The sequence below is a fragment of the Callithrix jacchus genome, chromosome 5, assembly GCF_049354715.1.
Source record: "Callithrix jacchus isolate 240 chromosome 5, calJac240_pri, whole genome shotgun sequence".
Taxonomy (NCBI): domain Eukaryota; kingdom Metazoa; phylum Chordata; class Mammalia; order Primates; family Cebidae; genus Callithrix; species Callithrix jacchus.
The window spans coordinates 27,222,765-27,249,957 of NC_133506.1; the positions used below are offsets into that span (position 1 = coordinate 27,222,765).

At 44.1% G+C, this 27,193-nt stretch overlaps 1 protein-coding gene across 8 annotated transcripts in view; it reads left to right on the forward strand.

Moving 5' to 3' along the window:
* The window catches only part of CFAP61 (cilia and flagella associated protein 61), a 327,205-nt gene that overhangs the window by 183,150 nt on the left and 116,862 nt on the right, over positions 1-27,193 (forward strand). For all 8 annotated transcript variants that reach the window (XM_035298462.3, XM_054255275.2, XM_078371503.1 and 5 more), the window contains 2 exons: positions 4,687-4,814; positions 25,150-25,248. In XM_035298462.3, coding sequence (XP_035154353.3) covers positions 4,687-4,814; positions 25,150-25,248 — 227 coding nt within the window. The remainder of the gene's footprint in view (positions 1-4,686; positions 4,815-25,149; positions 25,249-27,193) is intronic.

Below are 27,193 nucleotides of genomic sequence, written 5' to 3' on the forward strand. Positions count from 1 at the left end.
ATTCTGCTAGGAGGTGATCGGATCTACAATGGTATTGTCACTGCCCACACACTTGTCATCATCTTCTTTATGGTTATACTAATCATAATTGGGGGTTTCAGCAACTGACTGGCCCCTTTGATAATTGGTGCACCTGATATGGCATTTCCCCAGTTAACCATTACAAACTGCTGACTTCTCCCTACCTCTTCCATACATCTGCTGATATCCTCAACAGTAGAAGCCTGCGCGGGAACCGCTGAATAGTTTATCCCCCTTCAGCAGGAAACTTAGCACATGAAGGAGCCTCTGTGGATCTGACTGACCATCTTCTCACTCCACTTGGCAGGTGTTTCTTCTATTTTAGAGGCCATTAACTTTATTCCCTCAATTATTAACATAAAACCCTCAGCCATATTCCAGTATCAAACACTCCTTTTCATCTGATTAGTCCTCATTATGGCAGTCTTTCTACTCCTTTCCTGCCCAGTTCTAGCTGCTGGCATAACTATACTATTAACTGCCTGTAATCTCATCCCTACTTTTTTTCACCCTCTTGGAGGGAGTGACCCTATCTTGAACCAACATTTATTCTGATTGATAGTAGACTTCAGGTCAAGCTGAAGTCTGTATCCTTATCCTACCAGGCTCCAGGATAATCTCCTATATTGTAGTATTACTCTGGAAACAAAAGAGCCATTTGGGTATATGGGCATAGTATGGGCCATAATATCAATTGGCTTTTTAGGATTTATCGAATGGGCTTACCATATATTTACAGGAAGAATAGACATAGACACATGAGCATACTTCACCTCCGCTACCAAAATTATTGCTATCTCTGCTGGCGTCAAGCTCTTTAGCTGATTAGCTACACTGCACGGTGGTAACATCAAATGATCTCCCGCAATATTCTGAGCCCTAGGATTCATTTTCCTTTTCACAGTAGGAGGTATAACCTGCATTGTACTAGTTAATTCATCACCAGATATTGTTTTACATGACACACGTTATATTGTAGTTCATTTCCACCACTACCAATAGGAGCAGTATTCGCCATCATAGGAGGCTTTGTTCACTGATATCTTCTGTTTTCAGGTTATGCACTTAATCAGACTCTTGCTAAAATCCACTTCACCATTATATTAATAGGTGTTAATTTAACCTTTTTCCCACAGCACTTTCTCGGCCTATCCGGTATGCCCCGACATTACTCCGATGATCCTGATGCACGCACCACATGAAATATTATCTCATCCACAGGCTCATTTATCTCACTAATAGCAGTTATACTAATAATCTTTACAATCTGAGAAGGACTGTAGGACTAAGGACCGCAGGACTCTATTCCCCGTCAATTGAATGCAAATCAACCACGTTAATTAAGCTAAGCCCTCACTAGATTGGCAAAATTTAGTTAACAGCTAAATACCCTAATCAACTGGCATCAATCTACTTCTCCCAACATTGGGGGAGAAAGTGGGAGTCTCCCAACATTGGGGGAGAAAGTGGGAGAATCCCAGCTTCAAAACAATAAGTTCTAACAACTGAACAATCGTCTACTAATTTAGAGTGACTTTACAGCTGTCCATCACCTTACCACACATTCGAAGAGCCAACCTACGTGAAAACCTAAACGAAAAAAGAAGAAATTGAACCTCCAGAAACTGGTTTCAAGCCAATCCCATAACCTCTATGACTTTCTCAATAAGATATTAGTAAAATAATTACATAACTTTGTCAGAGTTAAGTGTAGGTGAAATCCTATATGTCTTAATGGCTGATCTAGTTCAATTAGGCCTCCAAGACACTGCATCTGCTGTTATAGAGGAACTGCTCACCTTCCATGACTACACTCTTATTTTCCTAATTAGTTCCCTAGTCCTATGTAGTATTTCCCTAATACTCACAACAAAATTAACTCAAACTAGCACCACAGTTGCACAAGAAATCACAACTGTCTGAACTATCTTACCTGCCATTATCTTCATTTTAATTGCCCTCCCGTTCCTAAATGTATTCTGTGTATAACAGATGAAGTTAACAACCCTTCTCTTACCATAAAAGCAACTGATCACAATGATATTGAAGCTATGAATATACAGATTATGAAGAATCAGGCTTCGATTCTTATATAGTTCCAACAGCAGACCTAAAGCCAGGAGAACTTCAACTCCTCGAAGTTGATAACCGAACAATTCTCTCAATGGAGATCCCCATCCATGTCTCATCTGAAGAAGTCCTGCACTCACAGGCTATCCCCTTATTAGGCCTAAACAGAGGCAATCCCCAGACACTTCAACTACCTTGACTGCTATATAACCAGGCCTTTACTATGGACTGTGTTCAGAAATTTGTGGGTCAAACCACAGTTTTATTTTGCTTGGCCAAATCTTGCTTTGGCCAGATTGAGGAAATATTCCTATTTTCACTTACCTTTCTTGTATTTCTGCCATTGCCATGAGAACATGCCTTGGCTCTCTTGCATCAAATAAGAGAAATGTGAGGCAGGTTTGGAATCTGCAGGTTGGAGCCAGACCCAGCTGAGTCCATCCTAGATCAGCCTACTTCCAGCTGACCCAGAATTGCATGAGCCAGAATAAGTGACAGCTGTTTTAAGCCAATGCATTTTGAAGTGGTTTGTTACACAGCACTATTGTGGCACTATCTGAAGAGTCTAAAGGTAGTATGGGTTTCAGGTAGGGTTTGAAAACAATTCCTGTTGTATTTATCTGTGATTCTCTTGGGGCTTCAACCCAGGATGGTTTCCCTCTTGGCATGATGACTATAGCCATCTCAGGCTTCACATTTACACCACATGCCATCCAGAAAGCAATAAAACTTCTCTTCTTCAACTATCATGCAAAAGTCCTGGGCTTCACTTTAATTAGGTCAACTTAGGTCCTGAACCAATCATTGAGGAAAGACAGTGGGAGTATGCGACTTGGTTTACGTGAATTTGAGTCCCTCTTGAAGATGGGAGTAAGTCCAGTGTCTTCCAAAATCTCTGTTGTGCCAAATTAAAGGTGGGAGTTGTAGGGTGGAATAGATGTCGAGAGGTACAAACAAAGCTAACCATGGAGAGTCTGAAATCTCCCACTTTTGTTTTAAATTTCTATCAATATGTTGTTTGGCTCAAACCATTTTTCTTCCTCCATGCTGCTAGACTATCTAGAGATAGAGAGATGGGATTTATCCTCCAGATCTTAGATGTTACCTTGTAAATGGCAAAGCATATGGCCACACCCATGTCCCTACGGTACTGGAAAGTGGGTGGGAACCCAAATAAGACTCTGCTATTACCCTTGTCAGACTCCCAAATCCTGGTATTTTAGGATTTTAAGAAACTGCAAAGCAGTTAGATCTATTAGAATGTGAAGACTTCTGGCTGGGCGTGGTGGCTCAAGCCTGTAATCCCAGCACTTTGGGAGGCCGAGGCGGATGGATCACGAGCTCAAGAGACCAAGACCATCCTGGTCAACATGGTGAAACCCCGTCTCTACTCAAAATACACAAAATTAGCTGGGCATGGTGGCGCGTGCCTGTAATCCCAGCTACTCAGGAGGCTGAGGCAGGAGAATGGCCTGAACCCAGGAGGCGGAGGTTGCGGTGAGCCGAGATCATGCCATTGCACTCCAGCCTGGGTAACAAGAGTGAAACTCTGTCTCAAAAAAAAATAATAAATAAATAAATAAAAAAGGAATGTGAAGACTTCTAACATAGCAGATGAGTTAATGCTGATGTAATTTATGGTGTGGAGTGAAGTGATAAGAATGTCTTTCCACTGACTTCTGGTCTCCATTGTTTCCAATGAGAAGTCAGCTGTAACTCTTGTTATTGTCCAGACGCATAGTAAGCAACAAATAAAAATGTGTGTTGAATCGATGGATTAAAAATAGAACCAAGATTTTTGACACATATCCCAATGTTCTTCCAAGAATACTCTATCACTTCTTTGTAAAACTTTCCTGTGCACATTTAATGTACTCCCTGCAGCTTCTGTGGGGAATTAAATCAAATAAATGACTAATTCAGGTAATTTTGGTAAACATGGACATTAATGTGATCACCAATTACATTCTGTGTTTCTAAGAGGCCTCCCTGACTCTGAAGTATCTGAAAGGTTGAACAACCCTAATCATTTAACACGTGTTTGCCATTTAACAAATGTTTGGCATTTTACAAGTATTATTGAGCATCCACTGTCCACAAGACACTGTATGATTTAACGTGATGGACACAGAATTGAACATGAGCTAAAACTTGTCTTCAGGTACCCAGCTAATATTATTTGTTCATCAAGGTTTCAGGGAAACCATGGACAGAAGGTAAGACTTGGAACCTTTCACAGAACTGCAGATTCTCGGGGAGTAGCTTGCCTGTCACCTTGTAATATTATTTACCTCATTGTCTCTAATCATTAAGGGTCTCAGCCTTATGTGAAACATCTGTCAGCATTAAGACAAAATCTTGAAAAGCAGGCATTTTGATGTGACCCAGCTGAGATGTCAGGCATATTCCTATGTTCTTGCATTAATTTCTTAAAACTATCTTCCCATGCATTTTACCGTGGTTGCACATCGCACTGTTAGGTTTGTTTTGGTGCTAATATCCTCGTTAAATAATTCTACATAATTGCAAATTTGGGGGTGTGGACACGGCTACGTTTTCCTTGACTCCTTCTTTGTCGTTGTAATTTTTTTCCAGATGAGTTATGCCTTAAACCATACAAATAGAAAACTAACACTGGAACCTAAAATAACCGTCAATGCCAGGATTGTCGTGGTTGGTGCATCCAGTGTTGGAATTTCTTTCCTAGAGACGTTGGTATTTTGGTGAGTTGTTTTACTATACTGATTGATTGGTTTTTAAATAATAAAAATTATCTCCCTACATCTGAAGAGAACCCCTTCAGAGAACAGACCTGACATTGTTTGCTACTCCACACACCCTGAATGAATGAATGAATCAGTGGAAGAATATTCTAGATCAGGGGTAGCAAACTATAGCCCTGAGGGTAGGTTTGGCTTGCCAAATGCTTTTGCAAATAAAGCTTTATTGGAACACAGCCAATTCAATTATGTTTGTCTGTGGCCATTTTTGTGCTGCAATGGCAGATTAGATGGCAGACTCCTCTGCTGAGTAGCTGCAACAGAGGTCATATGGCCTTCAGTGCCTAAAATACATACTGTCTCACTCTTCCCAGAAACAGCCTATTGACCCCTTTTTTAAAGGAATGTTTTCCTTACTGGTCAGATCATGAGAACCACCTGCAGCATTTGTTAAATATGCAGATTTCCAGATTCTGCACCCGACTTGCAGAACCTGGTCTCCTGGGGAAGGGTCTAGGAATCTGTTGTTAATAGATACTCCATATAATAGGACAAGTTTGGGAATGAGTTTTGACTTCATACATTACTAATACGCTTTTGAAAATGGCATGCAGGTCTGGACCTTTCTTTCAGCTCTTGAATTTTGGGTCCCAGGAAGCAGGTAAAACCCTCCAGGGAATACAGAGGTCTGTGCACCTCTTCTGAGGCTGTTTTCTCATACCCCTCAAGGCACTAAACAAGGTTTCCTTTCAGACCCCATTTTCCTAATGGGTGATGCTCAGGGATTTCCAGCATGCCCAGTCTCTCTCTTCATCTGCTCACTGAATTGAGCGCCTCTTTTTTTTTTTTGAGACGGAGTTTCGCTCTCGTTACCCAGGCTGGAGAGCAATGGCACAATCTTGGCTCACCGCAACCTCCGCCTCCTGGGTTCAGGCCATTCTCCTGCCTCAGCCTCCTGAGTAGCTGGGATTACAGGCACGCGCCACCGTGCCCAGCTAATTTTTTGTATTTTTAGTAGAGACGGGGTTTCTCCATGTTGACCAGGATGGTCTCGATCTCTTGAGCTCGTGATCCACCCGCCTCGGCCTCCCAAAGTGCTGGGATTACAGGCTTGAGCCACCACGCCCAGCCCTTGAGCACCTCTTTAATAGAAAACACACTGGGTTAGGGTCTGAGAACTTGGGATCGTGGCCTGGCATCATCAGCACCTAACAGGGAGGCCCTAGGGTATTGCCTAGCTTCTCTCAAGCTCACTGTCTTCATTTATTTTTTTAAAGCCTCATAGATGTTTTAAAACCCTGACTTTGGGAACCACAGAACCCTGAATTAAGAATCCAGTTTTTCCGTATCTTTTGCTCAGGATCGCATGAAAAACGTTAGCTAGCATTCAAAACTGCAGGCACTGAGAGAGGTAAGCAGGAGATGGGAAAATGCAACCCACCATCACTCTTTTAGAAGCCAGCAGAGTTCTTAGCTCAAGACAGGTCGGGCCTTGTGAGGGGCTGGGTAAGGAAAGAAATGGAGGAAATGACCCTCAAAAGGTATATGTGCCTGGTTAACATGGAGACGAGCTAATCCCAAGTGGTTATTTTGCTCATTTGACATCCCATTAGCCAGATAAAAAAAGAATTGATGTTTTCACTTTCTAGCCAGTTTGTTCAGTTCTCCAGTATATACCCTTAGGTAACCAGAAATAAATGATGTATCATTAGCAAAGTTAGTAACAGAGTTCATGTGCTTCAAATAATGTGGTCAGTCTGCAGCAATATTTCACTGGAAGCATGAAATGATGAGACGCACCTGGGAATACTACATTCCCAGGTATGCCACGTTGTAGCCTGAGGGATTGACTTGTTCTGATGCATCTCTTCCTCAAACACTTTTGAATAGCAAGTTTTATGCAACCATTTTTGAGTGATGAATTATCAGGGTGAAGCTGTGAAATTACAGCAGGTATGAAGTTATCATGAACAGGTCTTAAATCCTAATTTAGCTATGTGATTAGTCAGAATGTTTTATTTAAGTGATTACATTGAGATATATACAGGTAATTTTCTTTTTGTGGAGTCAACTTAAATTTAATAAAGAAAAGTATAAATTTTGATGTAGGTATTGGGTTGATTAAATTTCCCAAACAGAGCCTTTTAAAGCATTCTAAAATACTCATAATTCTCTATCATCATTACACAGATTACATGCACTAAAAATAGACTGGTATCAGTTTACGGATCTCTAATCCTTAAGAGAGGAAATAGTTTCCTCATTATTTTCTCTAATTGTTTTAAGTCAGCAATCACCATAGTAACCTACTGCATATTTTACTTTCCCAGTTTAACTGCCATTTGAACCTAATTTTATAAATGATTTGAGCTGAAATGAAATTGAAGAAATACAGTTTTCACCCAACACTGACCACCAATGAGGATAGAATCTGCATTTTGGAAGCAAAATTTAGGAAAATCAGGTCTTTGTAGTCTCCTTTTGTTTTGTTTTGTTTTGAGACAGTCTTGCTCTGTTGCCCAGGCTGGAGTGTAGTGGAGCAATCTCAGCTCGCTACAACCTCTGTCTCCCCCCAGGTTCAAGCCACTCTCCTGCCTCAGCCTCCCAAGTGTCTGGGAGTACAGGTTCGAGCCACCACACCTGGCTAATTTTTGTATTTTCAGTAGAGATTGGGTTTCACCATGTGGGCCGGGCTGGTCTCAAACTCCTGGCTTCAAGTGAGCCATCCACCTTGGTCTCCCAAAGTTCTAGGATTACAGGCGTGAGCCAGTGTACCTGGCAGCCTCGTTGCAGTCCTGAGCTGCATTGTCATACTTAGTGGGGACACCACCATTCCTGGAAAATCCACTCGAGGCCCAGGTCAGTAACCTCTTTTCCCAGAAAATCTGGTGATTCTGTCATCTGGTGACAAAACAAACGCAACTTTGTTCTTGTATTATTTCCATGCAAGAAATTATAAAATACATTTTGTCTCTTCAAAGGACACCAAAATCAGTTTGCACAAAGTCCTATCCTTTCTTCTCCAAGTGCTGAGGTGCTATGGGGAGAGCTGAAGTGCTTGGCCCAAACTCACTACCATTAGGAGCTAAGCTCCCCCAGGATGTAAGCTCCATGTGGCAAGGGAATCCTGCGGGCAGTGTTTTGACTGTTTTAAGAATGATATTTTATCTGCCAGCAGTGTGCAGTTAATCTGCACAGACACATCTTCTTGTCTGTGCATGTCAGTCCTGACTCCTGCATCTTGTCCTTAGTGAGGGGAGCCTCTTGGGCCCTCCAGCGCCCAAGACCTGCATGGCAGGTGTTTTCCTGGGCACACACCCCAGCATCCCAGTCCTTTACTTCCTCTGCTGTCCTCCCTGCCCTCCTGCTCTTGGCCCTGGTGATCCTCCAGCAGAACTGAGGAGCCAATGGCCCACTCTCAGAGGCTTCTACTGTCTCCCTTAGCCCTGTGGAGGCCTCCAGGGGTGGAGATGGGCAGGGGCATAGAGTCATTCAGGGTGGACTGGACTCAGCTCATTGGTTCCCTCCGCTTCATCTTGTGCACTTGGCCTCTGAGGGAGCCTAGGAGGAAAGGACCCGGCCTTCTTTCCTGTTACCTGTATGGCCAGCACAAGGACATGTGCATTTGTGGCAAGGATCAGGAGCTGGGCAGGGCAAGACCAGGGCAATGGGGTGTTTCTCTTGTGTTGCAGGGCACAGGGGAAGAAAACGCTGGCTTGTACTTTGGGGTAGAGGGCCATGAATGGGAGGGGAAAGGGCAGATCTTAAGACATTCATTCCAGCCGGGCACGGTGGCTCACGCCTGTAATCCCAGCACTTTGGGAGGCCGAGGCAAATGGATCATGAGGTCAAGAGATCGAGACCATCCTGGTCAACATGGTGAAATCCCGTCTCTACTAAAAATACAAAAACTTAGCTGGACATGGTGGCACGTGCCTGTAATCCCAGCTACTCAGGAGACTGAGGCAGGAGAATTGCCTGAACCCAGGAGGCGGAGGTTGCGGTGAGCCGAGATTGCGCCATTGCACTCCAGCCTGGGTAAACTAGCGAAACTCCGTCTCAGAAAAAAAAAAAGACATTCACTGTGAGATTATGTGTGTTCTTCATAATGCCCAGGACATTTAAGTGATATAGACTTGGATTATTTTTAAGTGACTGCTGTGATTGGTGGGTTGTGTTCATTTGGCTGCCTTGTTCTTTGGGACTGAAAGTTCTTGGCTCAGGCACGGGCATCACATGTGCATTTTCCTTCTCAGCACTTCCATTAGTAAGACTCTTTAAAACCTCCAACCACTGGAGAAAGCAGAAATAACTCAGCCTAAGCTGTTAGCCCATCTCTGCTGCCAATCAGTGCTGTGGCCCTGAGGGAGGTACTGTCCTCATCTGTGCTGAAGGGGAGTCCCAGCAGGGGCCCCGGGTCCTGCCGGCCCGAAGGCGCCACCACGGTAGAAACTGCACAAACCCTATCAGGATGAGATTTAAAGTGAGCTCCCAGCAAGGCTAGCCCCGCTGAACTCTCCAAATGCAGTACTTTCACTATTTCAGGTTTCCACAAAGATACTCCAAAATCATTCTTTTAAATTATAGAAATGCTATAGCCGAAAGAGAGAGAGAGAGAGAGAGAGAGGAGCAGGCACCAGATGCGTGCACGTCTCTTCCGTTTCTTCATCCTTTCACTCCTGGTGTGGCACTGACATCACCTGTGAGCTCGTGAGACAAGCAGACTCTCAGGCCCTGCCCCAGACAGTGTCCCAAACAGGTTTCTTCCCAGAATTGTGAAGACCAGCATCCTCACTGTCTCCTGGGCATGCATTCACGGAGCTGAGGCAGTTGCTGTCCTCTTCTGTTTCAGCAAGTGAGTCTCTATGCTTCAGCGTTCTGCAGTGTTTACTCCTAATTACGGAGAAGTTCCTTTTAATCCATTATGTTTAACTCCTAATGTAATCCCGATGTGAAGAGTCTTTTGAAGAGCCTGTAATGGCACTAGACAAATGCGCACAGGAGTAATGGATGACCGTGTCTGAAAGCAGCCCGGGCAGTGTCCGGGCGACCCTCCGTGTGACTGGAGAACAACCCTGATTCACTGGAAACACTGGTGGGCACCGGAAAGCCCAGGTTCCTCTTGTCTTTCACTTCCGCCACTGAGAAGAGTTTTCTCAAAGACTGACCAAATCCTCCTTAGCAAAAATCATCCTTAGCCTCAGACTTTCAGCCTAGACACTGATCCCTTATCTGGCTGAATGTGTCAAGGTGACTAAGAATAGCTTGGAGCAAGCAGGGCATGTTTTTAAAGCTGCAGTTGTGGCAATGACCACAACTCCTGTTATCGGGCCGTGCAGTTCCGCACAATATCCGGCACAGCTGTGGGCTCTGGCAGCAGCCAGCCTAGCGCTGGTGGCTTAATTAGGCTTTTTATCTTTACATTTGTCTGAGGACATCTGAAACCTTCAGTGTGGCCTGTCACTAATTAGGTGACTAATTAAATAGTCAGTGCTTCCTTGCTGATCTCAGAGCTCAACCGCAACAGACAGATTTGTGACTGTGAAGCCTGTCCTGTCGGTCTCTGCACGTGTGCTCCTTGCAATTGCCCTGTTCATTGACCTGTGCAAAAATGGCGTGGGAGTGAGGGCTGGGGCATGTGAGGGCCACCCTCCAATGTGCCCGGGCAGCAGGCAGTGTGGACATAAAGGCACAAGGGAGATAGACATCCTCAGGGCACGCTGGACATCAGGTCTGGTGCAGAGGCTGGTCTGGTGGCCGGACCAGAGGGGATATGGAAAGAGCTTTATGTGTCAGGCTCAGCGTCTCAGTCTTCCCAGGCAGCAAGACTTGACATTCTGCCATCAGAGAATAATGACCCAGAACTCACCCTGCTGTCACTAATTACAACGGGGTTTCCTATCTGACTCTGATATTTAAATGTATTAATGTTAAATAAAAGCACCTTTATTTACTGAAATTATCCACCCCTGCTTGTTTCAGTATAAGTTACCTCCTCACACCTACATTAGAGACTCTCAGAACAAAAGCAAAGAATCCACTTTGAGTAAGATTAGGCCTTTTCAGTGGGGAAGGCCAGCTGATTGTCCTTTTTCATGGTTGCCTTGTGATTCTTTGGCTATAAGGGTAAGTAGGAAATGCATTCTTCATGATCTCACAAAGCACAAACCATGTACCTGGATCTGAGTCGTACCCATCTCCTCAGGTTTCATCATCTGTTATTGGATGATTTTCACATGACGACATTGGTACCTGTCTTGGTTTGCATTCTTTCAAACCAAGCTGAAAACAAAGCATTTGGATGCAAGTAGTTGATGTGGGGGTGATCCTAGGGAACTGCCTGAGAGCAGGGCCTTGTGACAGGGAAGTGAGGACAGCCACAAAGCCAAAAGACACACTTTTCCGTGGGTCCTCACTGTGAACAACTGCGGTCAGAAAATGGCCATGGGCAGAGAGAGGCAGGTAGGAGACCCTTTGCAGGCAGGCAGGTGGGCCAGGGTTAGGTGAGGGGGCCCCAATAGCATCTCTGGATCACCCTTATGTCCCTTAGTTTATCCTGTTCTTGTTAATATTCTTGAAATTGCCTTTTACTGAAACTTGGGCATATACGACAACGGAGGAGAAGCAAGGGTTAGATAAGAAGGCTGCTTGGAGAGGATTTTGTGGCATTCTTGCAGTTTTAAAGAGGACACAGGTGTACTACCAGAAAGTTTTGCTGGAAAAGAGATGGCAAATAAAGACCTTGCCTTGGCAAATACTTTATTTCTACATTGAGATGGAGATAAGTTCAGAATCAGTAGTTTTCAAAATGTGTTCTGTGGCCCAGCACTGTCAGCATTACCTGGGAAGCTGTTGGAGGTGGGGATACTCGGGCCCCACCCTCCAGGGACTGATCTGAAACCCCAGGGTAGGGCCAAGGCTCTGCTTTCCCAGCCCTCCAGGGGAGGTGGTAGGTCAAGGAAGTCAGAAGCTGGGGTGGAGTGGAGAGGGCCCAGGAGAATTATCCAATATCCCAAAACTCAGTCTCCTCACCCGTGCTGCAGAAAAGGCACCCAGAATCCCTCCTCATACACCAACCTGAGCATTCAGCCAGGTAGCCAATGTCAAGCAGCCGACCAAAGGCCTAGTGCTGATACTTGTTAGACGGACACCTCCCCCCTAATGAAATTTGCAAATCTAGACCCCTATAGGAGCCTGCACTGACTTTCTTTTAAAGATGGGGTTTCATCATGTTGGTCTGGCTGGTCTTGAACTCCCAACCTCAGGTGATCCGCCTGCCTTGGCCTCCAAAGTGCTTGGATTACAGGCGTGAGCCACCACACCCGGCCCAACCTGCACTGACTTTCAAAGGCCGGAAAGGTGGGAAGTGACTAAGGAGTTGGAGTCTCCTCTGCATGGAGGATACCCTCTTCCTGAGGACTGGGGGGCCGGAGGCGTTTCCCACTCACAGCTGCATCTGACTCCTGGTGAGACGTTCCCTGGTGTCTGCGGAACATCCTCCTAAGACACTCATGTCTCTCAGATATTTAATGGGATCACATACTTCCTTCATAGAAACTTAAATTCCCCCCTCCTTTCTTGAGCCCCCCCAAACTCTCAGGACCCTCTCAGTTTTCTCCTCGAATAGAGGCTCTCAAAGTGCCATCCCTGGTCCGCCAGCATGGACATCACGTGGGAACCATTAGAAATGCAGATTCTTAGGCCCCACCCAGACTTCTTGCATCAGAAACTCTGGGAATCAGTCCCAGCAATGTGTATCTTCATGAGACCTGCAGGGACTCACTTGGTCAATGCCACTAGGCTGATGTGGCCTTTGCCCTTCCTGCTCTGTCCTCCCATCCCCACTTTTCTCATGGGCAGCCTCACTCACAAAAAAGCAAAGGGCATCGTACACCCTCAGCTCTGCACCCACCAGGCACTTTCTTTCCTCCCCGCGGAGGGAGGATTAGGAATGTAACACCCATGCATGTGAATTCTTTTATCCTGGGACACATAAAATTACTGAGACCAGCTCAGTTGTAGAGACCCCACCCCGGCGGTGCTGAAGGCATTAAGAAGCAGACACCCAGATAGAACAGCAAAGTGGGACTATTGGGGGGCCAACAGACTTCTGAGCTGAGAGTTTCAGGGGCTGACAGCATTCTGGGCTCAGGGCGTGGAGCAGGCACTGACCCAGGTACTTATTCTCTCTGAACAGGTGATTTTATCAACAAACAGGTGTTCAGTGTTTTCTCATAGCACCAAAATCAACTAGGTAGGCAGCTGGTGCCTGCTTACCACTGATCAAGGACAAACCAGAAAGTATTCTCCATGAGGGAGCCACGGGGGCAGGCTCACATATCCCGTGCTTAAAGAATTGTTTTAACCAGTATATGATATACTTATACTGTTTTGCCACTTTAGAATGCCCCAAGTAGTTTTCCAATGTGGGGGCAGGCAGCTAGGTTTTCCATGTGGCTGTTCTTAGCAAACAATATATTTTATCATACACTCAGCATTTCTTTCTTTTTTTTTTTTTGAGATGGAGTCTCGCTCTATCGCCAGGCTAGGGTACAGTGGTGCAGTCTTGGCTCACTGCAACCTCTGCCTCCCGGGTTCAAGCAGTTGTCCTGCCTTAGCCTCCCGAGGACCTGGGACTACAGGCATGCTCCACTACACCCAGCTAATTTTTGTATTTTTAAAGTACAGACGGGGTTTTACCACTTTGGCCAGGATGGTCTTGATCTCTTGACCTCGTGATCTGCCTGCCTCAGCCTCCCAAAGTGCTGGTATTACAGGTGTGAGCCACCTCGCCCGTTCCAGCATTTCTATTTCTCAACATAAAATGATGTACAAGTGCATTGAGGGAATAAGGACATATGAAAAGCCCCACCCCCCACCGCCAACCACCCCGCTGCACTTACAGCATTTGATGCTGGGTGGAAATTTAGAAAGCAAGCCTGGAAAAAGCTCCACATGAAAACACAGACATGGTGGCACTCCAGTGGAGGTGACAGGTGGTCCTCCTTGCTGGGGAGTGGGAGGACCATGAGGCTCTGTGTGAGACCCAGAGCAGGCAAAGCCATCTATGGAGCAGATGGCTTTTGGAGACCAGGTTTTCTCTCTAAGCGTAGTTCTCGGAAAATAATGCCTTTCAAACAGATAATCCAACACTACCTGTACAGTAAGACACTGGGGCTTGAAAAATATGGTTTGAGTTCTCCTTTCTATTTTAAGAACTTGGGGTGGAGGAAAATGTTGTGAATCACTTTTTGAGATTTTAGGGTTAATATTAAGTTTCTGTAAGTAACAGATTGTAAAAGTTCCAGGCTGTACAATTCTGCACATCACAGCCACTTGGATAGGGATGGGGAAGGTTGTATAAATACAGCTTCCTGGAGCCCTGTTCCTGGGGTTGTAATTCAGTAGGCCTGGCCAGGCGTGGGGGCTCACGCCTGTAATCCCAGCACTTTGGGAGGCCTAGGTGAGTGGATCACGAGGTCAGGAGATGGAGACCATTCCCATGGAGATGGGGAAATACTAGACACAAATCAATTTGTTCCTTAAGAATGGAATCATGGGCCAGGCATGGTGGGTCACGCCTGTAATCCCAGCACTTTGGGAGGCCAAGGTGGGTGGATCATGAGATCAGATCAGGATCATTCTAGCCAACATTGGGAAACCCCGATTCTACTAAAACAAAAATTAGCTGGGTGTAGTGGCACATGCCTATAATCCCAGCTACTTGGGAGGCTGAGGCAGGAGAATCACTTGAACCAGGGAGTCAGAGGTTGCAGTGAGCCAAGATCATGCCACTGCACTGGTGACAGAGTGAGACTGTCAAAAAAAAAAAAAAAAAAAAAAATCAGTAGGCCTGGGATGGGTTTCGGGAATATGTACAGTATTTTTAACAGACTCCCCAGGTAATTCCGACATGCAGATAGGTTTAGGAGCCATTTATGCAGACACGTGCTCAAAATTGGCAGTCTATTTTATAAGGAAACCTATTTCCCCCCGTAATTGCTCATTGTAACTAACTTGTTCTTATGGGCTTGTTTTCCAAACCATATTTTCTAATTCTTAGCAAATCATATAACTTCTAAGTCAGATCATTACTTTGGGGCTTACCAGGCCTTATTTTTAAGTTATTATTAACATTATGTAGCTGAAGTTATGACCCCAGGTTCATAGTATTAACATGCTGAACTGGACCTAGCAGAAGCCATTTCACAAAGTCTCAGGCTTAAACTATCACCATTAAGAAGGAAGGCCCAAGAAAAACTATCTGCCAAGCATGAGGAAACCTGCCTGTGTGGTGTTAATAAACCCTTGCTAATAGCCAGTATTTGCCCAAAACATAAAGCTCTTCTTCATTCTCCCCAGCCAGAAGTGATCTCACTTGATTTTGAATTCCCATGATGCTCCATGATTCCATGATTTTCCTTCTTTCTCTCTTTCTTTCTTTCTTTCTTTCTTTCTTTCTTTCTTTCTTTCTTTCTTTCTTTCTTTCTTTCTCTCTCTCTCTCTCTTCCTTTCTTTCTTTTTCTTTTATTTTTTTGAGATGGAGTCTTGCTCTGTCGCCAGGCTGGAGTGCAGTGGTGTGATCTTGGATCACTGCAACCTCCGCCTCCCGGGTAAAAGTGATTCCCCTGCCTCAGCCTCCCAAGTATCGGGACTACAGGTACACCCTACCATACCCTGCTAATTTTTTGTATTTTAGTAGAGACAGGATTTCACTATGTTGACCAGGATGATCTTGATCTCCTGATCTCATGATCTGCCCACTTTGGCCTCCCAAAGTGCTGGGATTACAGGCATGAGTCACCATGCTCGGCCCATGATTCCATTCTTAAGGAACAAATTGATTTGTGTCTGGTGTTTTCCCATCTCTTGTGTGCAAGGGCTTTTTGGCTTGTCTTTGATAGCTGCCATCTTGGTATTTACATCTGGTATGTGCTCAGTATATACAAACATGCTTAAAGTATAGATGTGTAATGTTTTTACTTCACAGATATAGATAAAAACACCATTAATCATTTCCCCTAAATTATGAAGGAAAGATCAATTTCATTTTAATCTGTCTTGCCAGAACTCCCAAATTTCGTTCTTATTTTTTCAATTGACATTTCAAGAATGGCATGCATTTTCATTTTTTTTCAGTAAGGTTATATGTGTTTCTTTTGTGATACATAAGCTTTTTCTCTGAGAACCTGAACGTCTACCTAGTTCCTACCCTGGCCACCACGCCCCTCCCCTGCCAGGTCCCTGAGGACTCCAGAGAGCACCCAGGGCCCTCCAGGCAGACACTTCGACCTTAATGTCGGGTCCAGTGTTGAGTCACACCCAGATTCAGTGTTTCTTACGAGACTTGCTCTTTGCCCCATTTCTCCAGGTCCCTACAGGAGCTCCAGGACTAGGGAGCTCTGACCCACCACCCAAGGTGGAGCTGGGCAAGATGGCACCCAAGAAAAGAGAGAAGGAGGGTCAGAGAGAGAGCTTTTAACCTCTGCCTCACCCCACGAACTGCCCACTCCCTTCTAGATGTGCTCAGAATCCTCCATCCCACACCTCCTCTGTGGATCTCTCTCTTCGGTCTCCCCCTGGAGGTCAGAGGGTGTCATGGCCAACAGCTTTGTAGCCATGGATGCAGCTGCCTTTTAATTTTTACTAACAGCAAAAATGGATTGAGTACCATCAACATACTCAAACAAACACCCCATAACTCCTTAATATCATCTAATACCAGGCAGTGTTCAGTTTTCCCAGTGGACTTAAAGTTTTTCTTTTACAGTTAGTTGGTGGGTTTGGATAAGGATGCAAACAAGGTCCAAATGCGCCCCTGAAATCTCTTTAAATACTGAACAGTTTCTTACACCTTCCCCATTTCCTGAAACTTATTTCATTGTTAGGTTCTTGCATGTTAGAGAATTTATGATGAAATAATACAATGTGTGATTTTACTCCAGCCACAACAAACAATGTTGGTGAGTATTTCAAAAGTAGCTCAACGTTAGCAATTGCTAAGCTGCTTTCACCTCACGTATATTTAAAATCCTCCAAAATAAAATGTTTTGTAAAAGTAAAAATATTAAATTAGAGGCTCAGGACTTTGTCCAAAAGTCTCTTATGATTTAAATAGAAAAAAAATATTGCTGAAGAAAGTTAAATTCTTTTTCAGGGAAAAACCGGTGGATTCTCTTAATCTGCTGTGTACTTCAATAAACAGTTTGTTTGGATTTGTTTTGCCTGTACTTTTCCTTTAATATTGGAAGTTTGCATAGTGCCCAACTTTTCAACTCCATCTGTAGTGTTTTATGGCATTACGTGTTATTGTTCAGACTGAATTAAATCTGAGTTATTTTCAAACTAGTAGAATATGTAGATACGTTAAATATCTATCATGAGCTAGGACTTGTTTTCATTTGGCAAATATTCTGTCACTGTTTTGAACCTTTCAGAAAGCAGAAGTTTTAGTAAATTCAATTGAAACATTTAGATCGATGTGGGGTAATTATTTCTCTACATTATCTATTTGTTCAAATAACAGCATTAATTAAAGCAGTTAATTAAATCCCTTGCTTTGGTTGCCTTTGCTATGCCTGCACCCTGCAGACACACACACATGCAATCAGCTAGAAAATAACCAGTGATCGCCTCACAGGCTGACATGTATCTACTGCCCAGAAGGGCAAGCAACATGAAAAGATTCATGCTTTTATCATGTTCACAATAAATCGGCAATGCGGCCCTCTTTATTTGAAGGTGAGGAATTTTGTAGCTGTCCCCATGAAGCATGGAGTGAAACCTGATACCTTTTGCTTATTTCCCTGGGCACTCTAATCCCTCCCGCTTTACAAGTATCTTTGAGCTGTTCCTCCCTTTGTATCCACAGCAACGTGAAATCCCCACTGGAATTATTTGCTGCGAAAATGCAGGTGCCCTTGTTTAATGTTTCATTGGCTTGAGCACTTAACTTGGAACTTTTTTTTTCATGACATGGTGACCTTTCATTCTGGAGCTGAGGGCTCACAATGATGTTAGATACTGTTTTTATACATTAAGCCAACCACCGTTAGCTCTGAGCGTCATGCTCAGATCTGTGGTTCTGCTGTTCCTGCCATGTTGTCGAATGCATGCCCAAACCCAAGATGTACTCCGTGATCCACTGTTCTATTTTAAGGAACTTTTTGAATATTCATAGGTGATCAAATTAAAAATCAGTCGATTTTAATTATGTATTATAAACTTCATGATTTTAGACCAATACTTTTACATAGTTACAGGTTTAAGAAATTAAATATTTAGACATTGTCAAATTGGATTATAGAGAGAATCATCACAGCAAAAATATGAGGTTGGAGAAAATAATGAAAATGATGGTGATATTTTCATATAAAGTCATGAAAGGGCAGGAAACCTTCCCTGAATAGCAAGGAGGTTGGTGTGACAAAGAAGGTCGGGGAAATTTGGTTAGGCTCCAGCCATAAAGACCTTTATGCCATGCTAGGGAATTTGGACTGAACAGTTTGGTAATAAAAATACTTACCATTTATTGAAAATGTACGGCTGGGTGCGGTGGCTCATACCTGGAATCCCAGCACTATGGGAGGCTGAGGCGGGCGTGTCACAAGGTCAGGAGTTTGAGACCAGCCTAGTCAACATGGTGAAACCTCATCTCTACTAAAAATACAAAAATTAGCTGGGCGTGGTAGCATGCACCTGTAGTCCCAGCTACTCAGGAGGCTGAGGCAAGAGAATCGCTTGAACCTGGGAGGCAGAGGTTGCAGTGAGCCAAGATCGTGCCACTGCACTCCAGTCTGGGTGACAGAGTGAGATTATTGTCTCAAAAATAAAAAAGAAAATGTAGCATGCAGCAGGCCATATTTTAAGCATTTTATAGACAGTGAGTCATTTCATCTTCACAGAACCCCTAAGAAGCACTAGGTTCTAGAGCCACAGAGAGGTCAAATAACTTGCAAAGATCAAAAAGCTAGAAGTGCTAGAGCTGGGAGTCGCACTGAGACAGTCTGACTTCTGAGACTGGGATCTTAATGAGTGTGCTCTGTAGTAACTCCCCTTTGCTGTTGAACAAACATAGGGATTTTAAAACCAGAAACTGTTGAGATTTTATTTAATTTAAAAAGAGGTTTCCAGTAGCTGTGTGGAAGATAGGCAGAAGAGAGAGACTCATGCCTGGGAGACAAACCCTCCAGACAAGAAGGTGAACTCAAGCAGTGTGTTATAGGAGGGGTAGATAGGGGGGCATTCAAGAGATGTGGACAGGGTCAAAGTGATTGGACATGGTGGCCAGTGTGGGAAGTGGGAAGGAGCCTGAGAGTGACTTTAAAATTTCTAGCTCAAGAGGTTGTTAGTTGGCCATAGCTGTGATGGAGACAGAGGAGGAGTGGGATGAGGCTATCAAGAGCTTTGCTTGGGCACATATTGAATTTGAGACCCCCCTTGAGCATGCCAATTAGGGCTGATAGGCTTTTAGCAATCAGATTTAGAGCTCAGAAGAATCACTATAGTATAGTACATTGTAGTAAATGTGTAAGATGAAGTCGTGGTGGTGGATAACATCAACCAGGGAAATAGGCATGAAGCTTGGGAAGTTTGGCTAGGGAGAAATGGACAAAGGAGGAGGAGCTGGTTAAAAAGAAAAAGTCATGAAAGAGAGCCTCAAGGCAGTTTGTCCCACACAGGAGGTTCTGTCTGATGGCTCCTGGGGGAAACCTCCTCCATGGCCCCAGCTCTCACTGTTTCCTCCACCCCTGCTTCTTCGGGCCTGGGAGCAGTGATGGCACTGCCACCAGACCCTGGGTATTCTGCTTCCCTCTTTGTCCCTGTAACCTAGCGCATATCACCACCTTCATTCAGGAAGACCTTGTGGAGTCTGCCATCTGTTTTCTTGCCTGGGTCCTGATTAATAAAGACCTTCTCACAACCCCACATCATCCTTCCTCCATGAGTCAAGGAAAGTGGAGACTTCAAATTGCCCCCTAGTATTTATTTGGCGCTTGGTGACAAAACCCTGGGAACTGTGGTGCTTTGAAACATCACTGTGTTTTCTTTGAAAAACTACATTTTCCAGACTCCCTTGCTGCTCCCTGGCCATGCCACTGACTTCTGGCTAGGTAAGCAGGAATGTGGGACTTTCAGGAAGGCTCCTTCCTAGGCAGCCCTTTCTGCCCATTTCTCCTTCCTCTGCCTGTAATGTGGCTGTGATGGCTGGAGCTCCAGGAGCCACCTTGGGCCTGAGGTGACCCTGAAAATGGAAACCACACATGGAGTCATGGGCCCCCCTGACTGTTCTATCAGCACAAGACTGGTGATGTCCAGGTATCTTAAGTATAGTTGTAAGAGAAATTTGCTCTCAGAGGGATTGAGAGAGACAGAAGAGGAGCTTGAAGAGGAGACAGGGTTAATGGGGAGACACATCTCTTCTGACTCAGGGGAATGGAAGAACGCTCTAGACACGGCAAGAAGGAAACAGAAAAATGCCTGGTGACCAGTCCCTGTGTTCTTCATGACATAGGATGTGCTCACTTGAGGCTGAGGAAGGGGGTGGTAAAAATAACAAGAGGGGTTACAGTAGAGAACTTCAAGGTTGGAGAAAGGCCCAGAACAGCAACAATGAAGAAGGCAAAAAGAATTCAACTGCGGCTAAAGAAAAAGAGTGGAAACCTGTTTTTTTATGTATTAAAATTCAGAAAATGCTTTTCTCCCCCCAAAAATCTTTGTACTATATCATTATAGATGAGGTTTTTAAAAAACGACTTTGTTTTTTGGGGGAAATTTTAAATTGTACAACAGCATAATTAGGATAATGCACCGTGGTGGTTGGGTAATTTATAAATCATTTGATCCATTTTGTTTGATAATTCAAGTGATTCAAAACCAAAGGGATTGTCTTTGTGGTAAAAGTTATAGCCGGGTAATTATTCAACCTTCTATTTACATAGAGATGTAAAAAGGGCCCATGTATGTAACTATTGTTGCTATAACATAAACCACATTTCTATCACATAGCACCCAAAGCTGGGATAAATTCTAACGGCACCTGAGTATAAACACTTGCCATTATTATTATTATTAGCATTAGTATTTTCCATTAAATGGTAATAAATCAGAGACAAGTAGCCAGTGTGCACTTGCAGACCGTCAGCCATAAGTAGCTGGGTTAATTGTGACCTTTATGTTATTTGAAGATATTTAATTTTTTTATTCTTATTATTAGAGGATAAGATGCACTTAGTTTTCTTCCTATCATGCAAGAATATTCATTCTTAAATGACACTCATCCTTAGAGACTTTAGAGCAAAACCTCTCATCATATTCAGCTATTTTTAAATGTCAGCTTCAGTTTATTGCACTGCTGACCTGTGCCATCAGCAAGTCTCCTGCTCTTAGTGCTGCTTAAACGGACTGTCGGTAAATTGATAGCAGTTCCACGTCTGGAACCTTTCCAGTCTTCTCCTGGGAAAGGAGGGCAGGTGTTTCTCTGCAACCTGGTGAAGGCTTATTTTTCGGCATTTGGTTGATTGAAAGGGAGGTGTGTACTAAGAAGAGATTTTAGAAAAAAATTCTCATCAGCATGAACCCTATGAAAAGATCAACTCACCCATAACATTTTACTGACTTTAACCAGGGGGTGGATTTGCAGAAGAGCATCTTAAATCCTGATGGGCAAACATGGAGTGAGCCTTGAGCACGTGAGTTCTTTAGAGGCCTCTGCTCAGGTGCACTTTACCTGCAGGACTGGTTAGAGGGACTGCTGTGGGTGCCTGGAGCAGGGCGCTGCCTGGAACCAGCAGGCCTGGCTTTCGTAGCTGGCACTGCTTATGAGCTTTGTAACCTTGAATAAATTTCTTATCATTTCCAACCTTGAGTTTCTTACATATAAAATGTAGATCAGAAAAACCGACCTCTCCCTTACCCGCAGCATAAATTGTGCAGATTAATCTCTATGTGAATGCTTATGAATTTGCTTTGGGCTCTGGAAAGCCTGATGCAAAAATAAAGCAGTTTTGCTCTTAAAAAGGAATCCTCTAGCATTTCCTCTTAGATGACACTTTTTGGTATCCTGATTTGAGTAATTGTGTGTATCTGAATGTAATGAAGCTAATGTCAGCCGATGGGAATTAGACGAACTTTGGATCCCTCTGAACAATTTGAGGTCTACAGGACAGTATAGGCAGAGGTAAGGTGAGAGGATGCTGGAGCCAGGCAGCCTGGATCCAAATCCTGACTCCAAACTTACTAGCCATATGGTTGTATCAGTCTGTTCTCCCACTGCTGATAAAGACATAGCCGAGACTGGGCTATTTAGAAAAGAAAGAGGTTTAATGGGCTGATAGTTCCACGTGGCTGGGGAGGCCTCTCACCCATGGTGGAAGGCAAGGAGGAGCAACTCACAACTTACATGGATGGCAGCAGGCAAAGAGAGAGCTTGTGCAGGAAAACTCACATTTTTAAAACCATCAGATCTCATGAGACTAATTCACTATCACAGAAACAGTGTGGGAAAAACCTGCCCCCATTATTCAGTTACCTCCCACCACATCCCTCCCACAACACATGGTAATTATGGGAGCCACAAGATAAGATTTGGGTGGAGACACAGAGCCAAACCGTATAATTCCACCCCTGGCCCCTTCCAAATCTCATGTCTTCACATTTCAAACCTATCATTGCCTTCTCCACAGTCCCCAAGTCTTTTTTTTTTTTTTTTTTTGAGACAGAGTTTCACTCTTGTTGCCCAGGCTGGAGTGCAATGGCACAATCTTGGCTCACTGCAACCTCCACCTCCCAGGTTAAAGTGATTCTCCTGCCTCAACCTCCCAAGTAGCTGTGATTACAGGCATGCACCACCACGTCTGGTTAATTTTGTGTTTTTAGTAGAGACAGGGTTTCACTGTGTTGGTCAGGCTAGTCTCAAATTCCTGACCTCAGGTGATCCACCCACCTTGGCCTCCCAAAGTGCTGGGATTATAGATATGAGCCACCATACATGGCCCCTCAAAGTCTTAACTCATTACAGCATTAACTCAAAAGTCCACAATCTAAAGTCTCATCTGAGACAAGGCAAGTGCTTACTGCCTATGAACGTGTAAAATCAAAAGCAAGTTAGCTACCTCCTAGATGCAGTGGGGGTACAGGCATTGAATAAATATAGCCATTCCAAATGGGAGAAATTGGCCAAAACAAACGGATTACATGCTCCATGCAAGTCTAAATTCCGGTGGGGCAGTCAAACCCTAAAGCTCCAAAGTGATCTCCTTTGGCTTCATGTCTCACATCCAGGTCATGCTGATGCAAGAGGTGGGTTCCCATTGTCTTGGGCGGCCCCACGCCTGTGGTTTTTCAGGGTACAGCCTCCCTCCCAGCTGCTTTCATGGGCTGGCATTGAGTGTCTATGGCTTTTCCAGGTGCATGGTGCAAGTTGTTGGTAGATCTATGATTCTAGAGTCTGGAGGATGGTGGTCCTCTTCTCACAGCTCCACTAGGTGGTGCCCCAGTAGGGACTCTGTGTGGGGGCTCTCAATCCACACTTCCCTTCTGCACTGCCCTAGCAAAGGTTTTCCATAAGAGCCCTGACCCTGCAGCAAACTTCTACCTGGACATCCAGGCACTTCCGCACATCCTCTGATATCTAGGCAGTTCCCAAACCTCAATTCTTGACTTCTGTGCACTCACTGGCTCAACACCACATGGAGGCTGTCAAGGTTTGAGGCTTGTACCCACTGAGCTCTACATTAGCCCCTTTCAGCCATGGCTGGAGCAACTGGGATGCAAGTCCCTAGGCTCCGCCCAGCTTGGGAACCCTGGGCATGGCCCACAAAACACTTTTTCCTCCTAGGCCTCAGGGCCTGTGATGGGAGGGGCTGCCATGAAGACCTCTGATGTGGCTTGGAGACATTTTTTTCCATTGTCTTGGGGATTGACATTCAGCTCCTTGTTACTTATGCAGATATCTGCAGCTGGCTTGAATTTCTCCTCAGAAAATGGGATTTTCTTTTCTATTGCATTGTCAGGCTGCAAATTTTCCAGACTTTTATGCTCTGCTTCCCTTATAAAACTGAGTGCCTTTAACAGCACACAGGTGACCTCTTGAATGTTATGCTGCTTAGAAATTTCTTCCACAAGATACCCTAAATCATCTCTCTTAGGTTCAAAGATCCACAGATCTCTAGGGCAGGGGCAAAATGTCACCAGTCTCTTTCCTAAAACATAACAAGATTCACCTTTGCTCCAGTTCCCAACAAGTTCCTCATTTCCATCCAAGTCCACCTCAGCTTGGACTCTATTGTCCATATCGTTATCAGCACTTGGGGCAAAGCCATTCAACAAGTCTCTAGGGAGTTTCAAACTGTCCCATGTTTTCTCGTCTTCTTCTTAGCCCTCCAAACGGTTGCAGCCTCTGCCTGTTAATCCAGTTCCAAAGTTGCTTCCACATTTTTGGGTATCTTTTCAGCAGCACCCCACTCTACTGGTACCAATTTACTGTATTAGTCTATTCTCATGCTGCTGATAAAGACATACTCAAGACTGGGCAGTTTATGAAAGAAAGAAGTTTAATGGACTTAACAGCTCCACGTGGCTGGGGAGGCCTCACAGTCATGGTGGAAAGTCATGACTGACATGACTTGCTTCAGGGAAACTCCCATTTTTAAAACCATCAGATCTCGTAAGACTTATTCACTATCATGAGAACAGCATGGGAAAGACCTGCTCACACGATTGAATTACTTCCCACCAGGTCCCTCCTACAACACCTGGGAATTATTGGAGATATATGATGAGACAGATTTGGGTGGGGACATGGAGCCAAACCATATCAATGGTCTTTGCAAATTACTTGCCTCGGTTCCATCTAAAAAAAGGGGGGATAATAATGTCACTGACCTGACTGGATTGCTGTGAGGACTAGAGGGAGAAATGAGCCATTCAAAATGCTTGATTGGCAGTACTCATCAGGGCTGAGCTGTGATTATTATGCTTCCAAGCAATTTATTATTCATAGAAGTAGTCTAAAATTTAAACTTAAACTTTATACTAAATTTATCTCCCTCCTCCCAGTTTGTTTTATTTAGTTTTACTTTGAGAAGTGCATTTAAAACACCTGTCTCATTACTAACGTGTAGCTTTTTGGAAGATTCTGCAGTTAGCAGCTCCAGCCCCATCTTCCTTTTTTCCTTGAAATGGTTGGCTCTATTTGAAGGTTCATGCAAAGAATTAGCAACTCCAAAACCAGTTCAACAGTTGGGCGACATGTGATGTAAAGTTAAATTGAATTATGATAAACTTTTGCTAAATTGCACTTAACTGGTTGTTCTTTTCCATTTTTCCTTTTCTTTAGCTCTCACCTGAAGTTTAATAATCTCACCTTGATTTCAACTCACGGACTCCCAGGGAAAAAACTTCTGGACACTGAACAAAGGAAGTTTTTAGCCAGCGAGTATGAATTGTATTTGCTTTTTCATTCTGAGGCCTAAATGTCCTAATCTGTGTGCAGTCTATTTCATGCTACATAGTAGATTCCAGGTTGGAAAGGGAAAAGTCGTAGGGCTTTTCTCCTGGAGTTCAGACAACACTTAGGAGATATACAATTATCCGTGTGTTCACAAACCAGTGTCCAAGAGTGGTGGACTGGGACCACCAGTTTGTATCTCTAGGAAGACATCTGCCCTGTTACAAACAATTGGGGTGGAGCCTGCAGACCCAGCCAGTCCTGCCTTTGGTTTCCGAGTGACACTACAGGGCAATGGAGCTTGTTGACTACATTTGCATATGATGGGGCACCTCACTGGGATATGCATCCCACAGCCACCCTGGCCATTTGTACTCAGCAGCTGATCAGGCCAAGAACTTCCATGCCAGTCTGGGAGAGCTTTAATGTCTTCATCCCAGTAGAATCACTGCTTGACAACATCTGTTCTGGAAAATACCATGTCTTTATCACACAGCTTTTATTCATTTTAATTTCCTGTAGCAAAACATGGGCACAAGAAATATTAGTTTCCCTGCCTCTAGAAATAAGTTCCCAATTTTCCAATAAGGAGGAAGGAAATTGTTCCCTCCCAGGGGATTCATTTTAGATTCCATGATGAAGGGACCCTCTTGCCTCTGTGAAAAAGACTGGTTTTGCCCTCAAAGAGTGAGAGAAAACACAACTTCTTTGCCAGCAATACAAGGTTCATGTCCACCTAATAACTTTATCAGACTATAAACTTTATTTTTGAAGGATGTCATTATGCTACAAAAAAGGGCATGGGCTTGAACCAGGAGGGTGGATTCAGGTCCTGCCTGTGCCACTGAGGACCTGGGCAAGGAAGTTCATTTCTCCGAGCTTTGCTTTTTTTTTTTATCATGAGCAGTGCATGAGAAGCCACGCTTGCTGGATTTTTGTTAAAATTAACATAACACCAACTTCTAGCCAAGAACACATTCCCTCCATTTCCTTCTTTCTAAATTACATGATTCCCAGGAACTGTTGGTTTTATTGACAAATGTCTTAAGAGGAGCTTAATTCCATCAGCATAGTGTAAGTTTCCCTCAATCCCATGTTGGGTGTATTTGAGGAGAGAACAGCTACTGAGGGGGCTTTCTGCAGGTGTGAGGGGGTGGAAGCCACTGGTGTCCCTGCTGCTGTCCTTGCCTCCACATTCTCAGCACAGATGCCCGAGCAAGGTTGCAGAAAGGTGGCTCAGATCATCTCACCTCCTCATAGCCCAGAACTGCACTGTCCAATATGGTGGCCACTAGTCACGTGTGTGGCTATTTAAATTTAAAGTATTAAAATTAAATGAGATGAAAACATTAGCTCCTCAGTCACATTAGCCACATGTAGCCAGTGGCTACCATATTGGATAAAACAGATAAGAACATTTTCATCATTGTAGAAAACGCTGTGACGCTCCAGCCTGAACTCTGTCTCCGTCTACTTATTTCTCTAGCCTCACCTTTTATGACTTTTGCCCTTTTTCTCCCCATTTGAGCCACACTGGCCTCCTTGATGTTCCCTGGATACAACAGGCGTGTCCCCACCTTGAGGTCTCTGCTTTTCTCTCTTAAGTCTCACGTTTTCTGTGAGGTCTGCTCAACACCCCATTCATTTGCAGCTAATTCCCCAATACACTCCAGTCCCTCATACTCCGCTCTTTTTTCTTGCTACTTAAATCCTCCTAAATATTGTATTATTTGCCTTTTGAAATTATGTTTATTCTTTGTATTTATATTCAGAGTCCTTCAACTATAATACAAACTCTATAAGAGGAGAAATTTTTGCCTTTTTATTCATTGAGTCATTGCTCTATACTCAATATCTGGGACAGTCCTTGGCACACAACAGATACCCAGTAAATAATGTGGAACAGATGAAAGTTACCTCCAGAAATACCTGT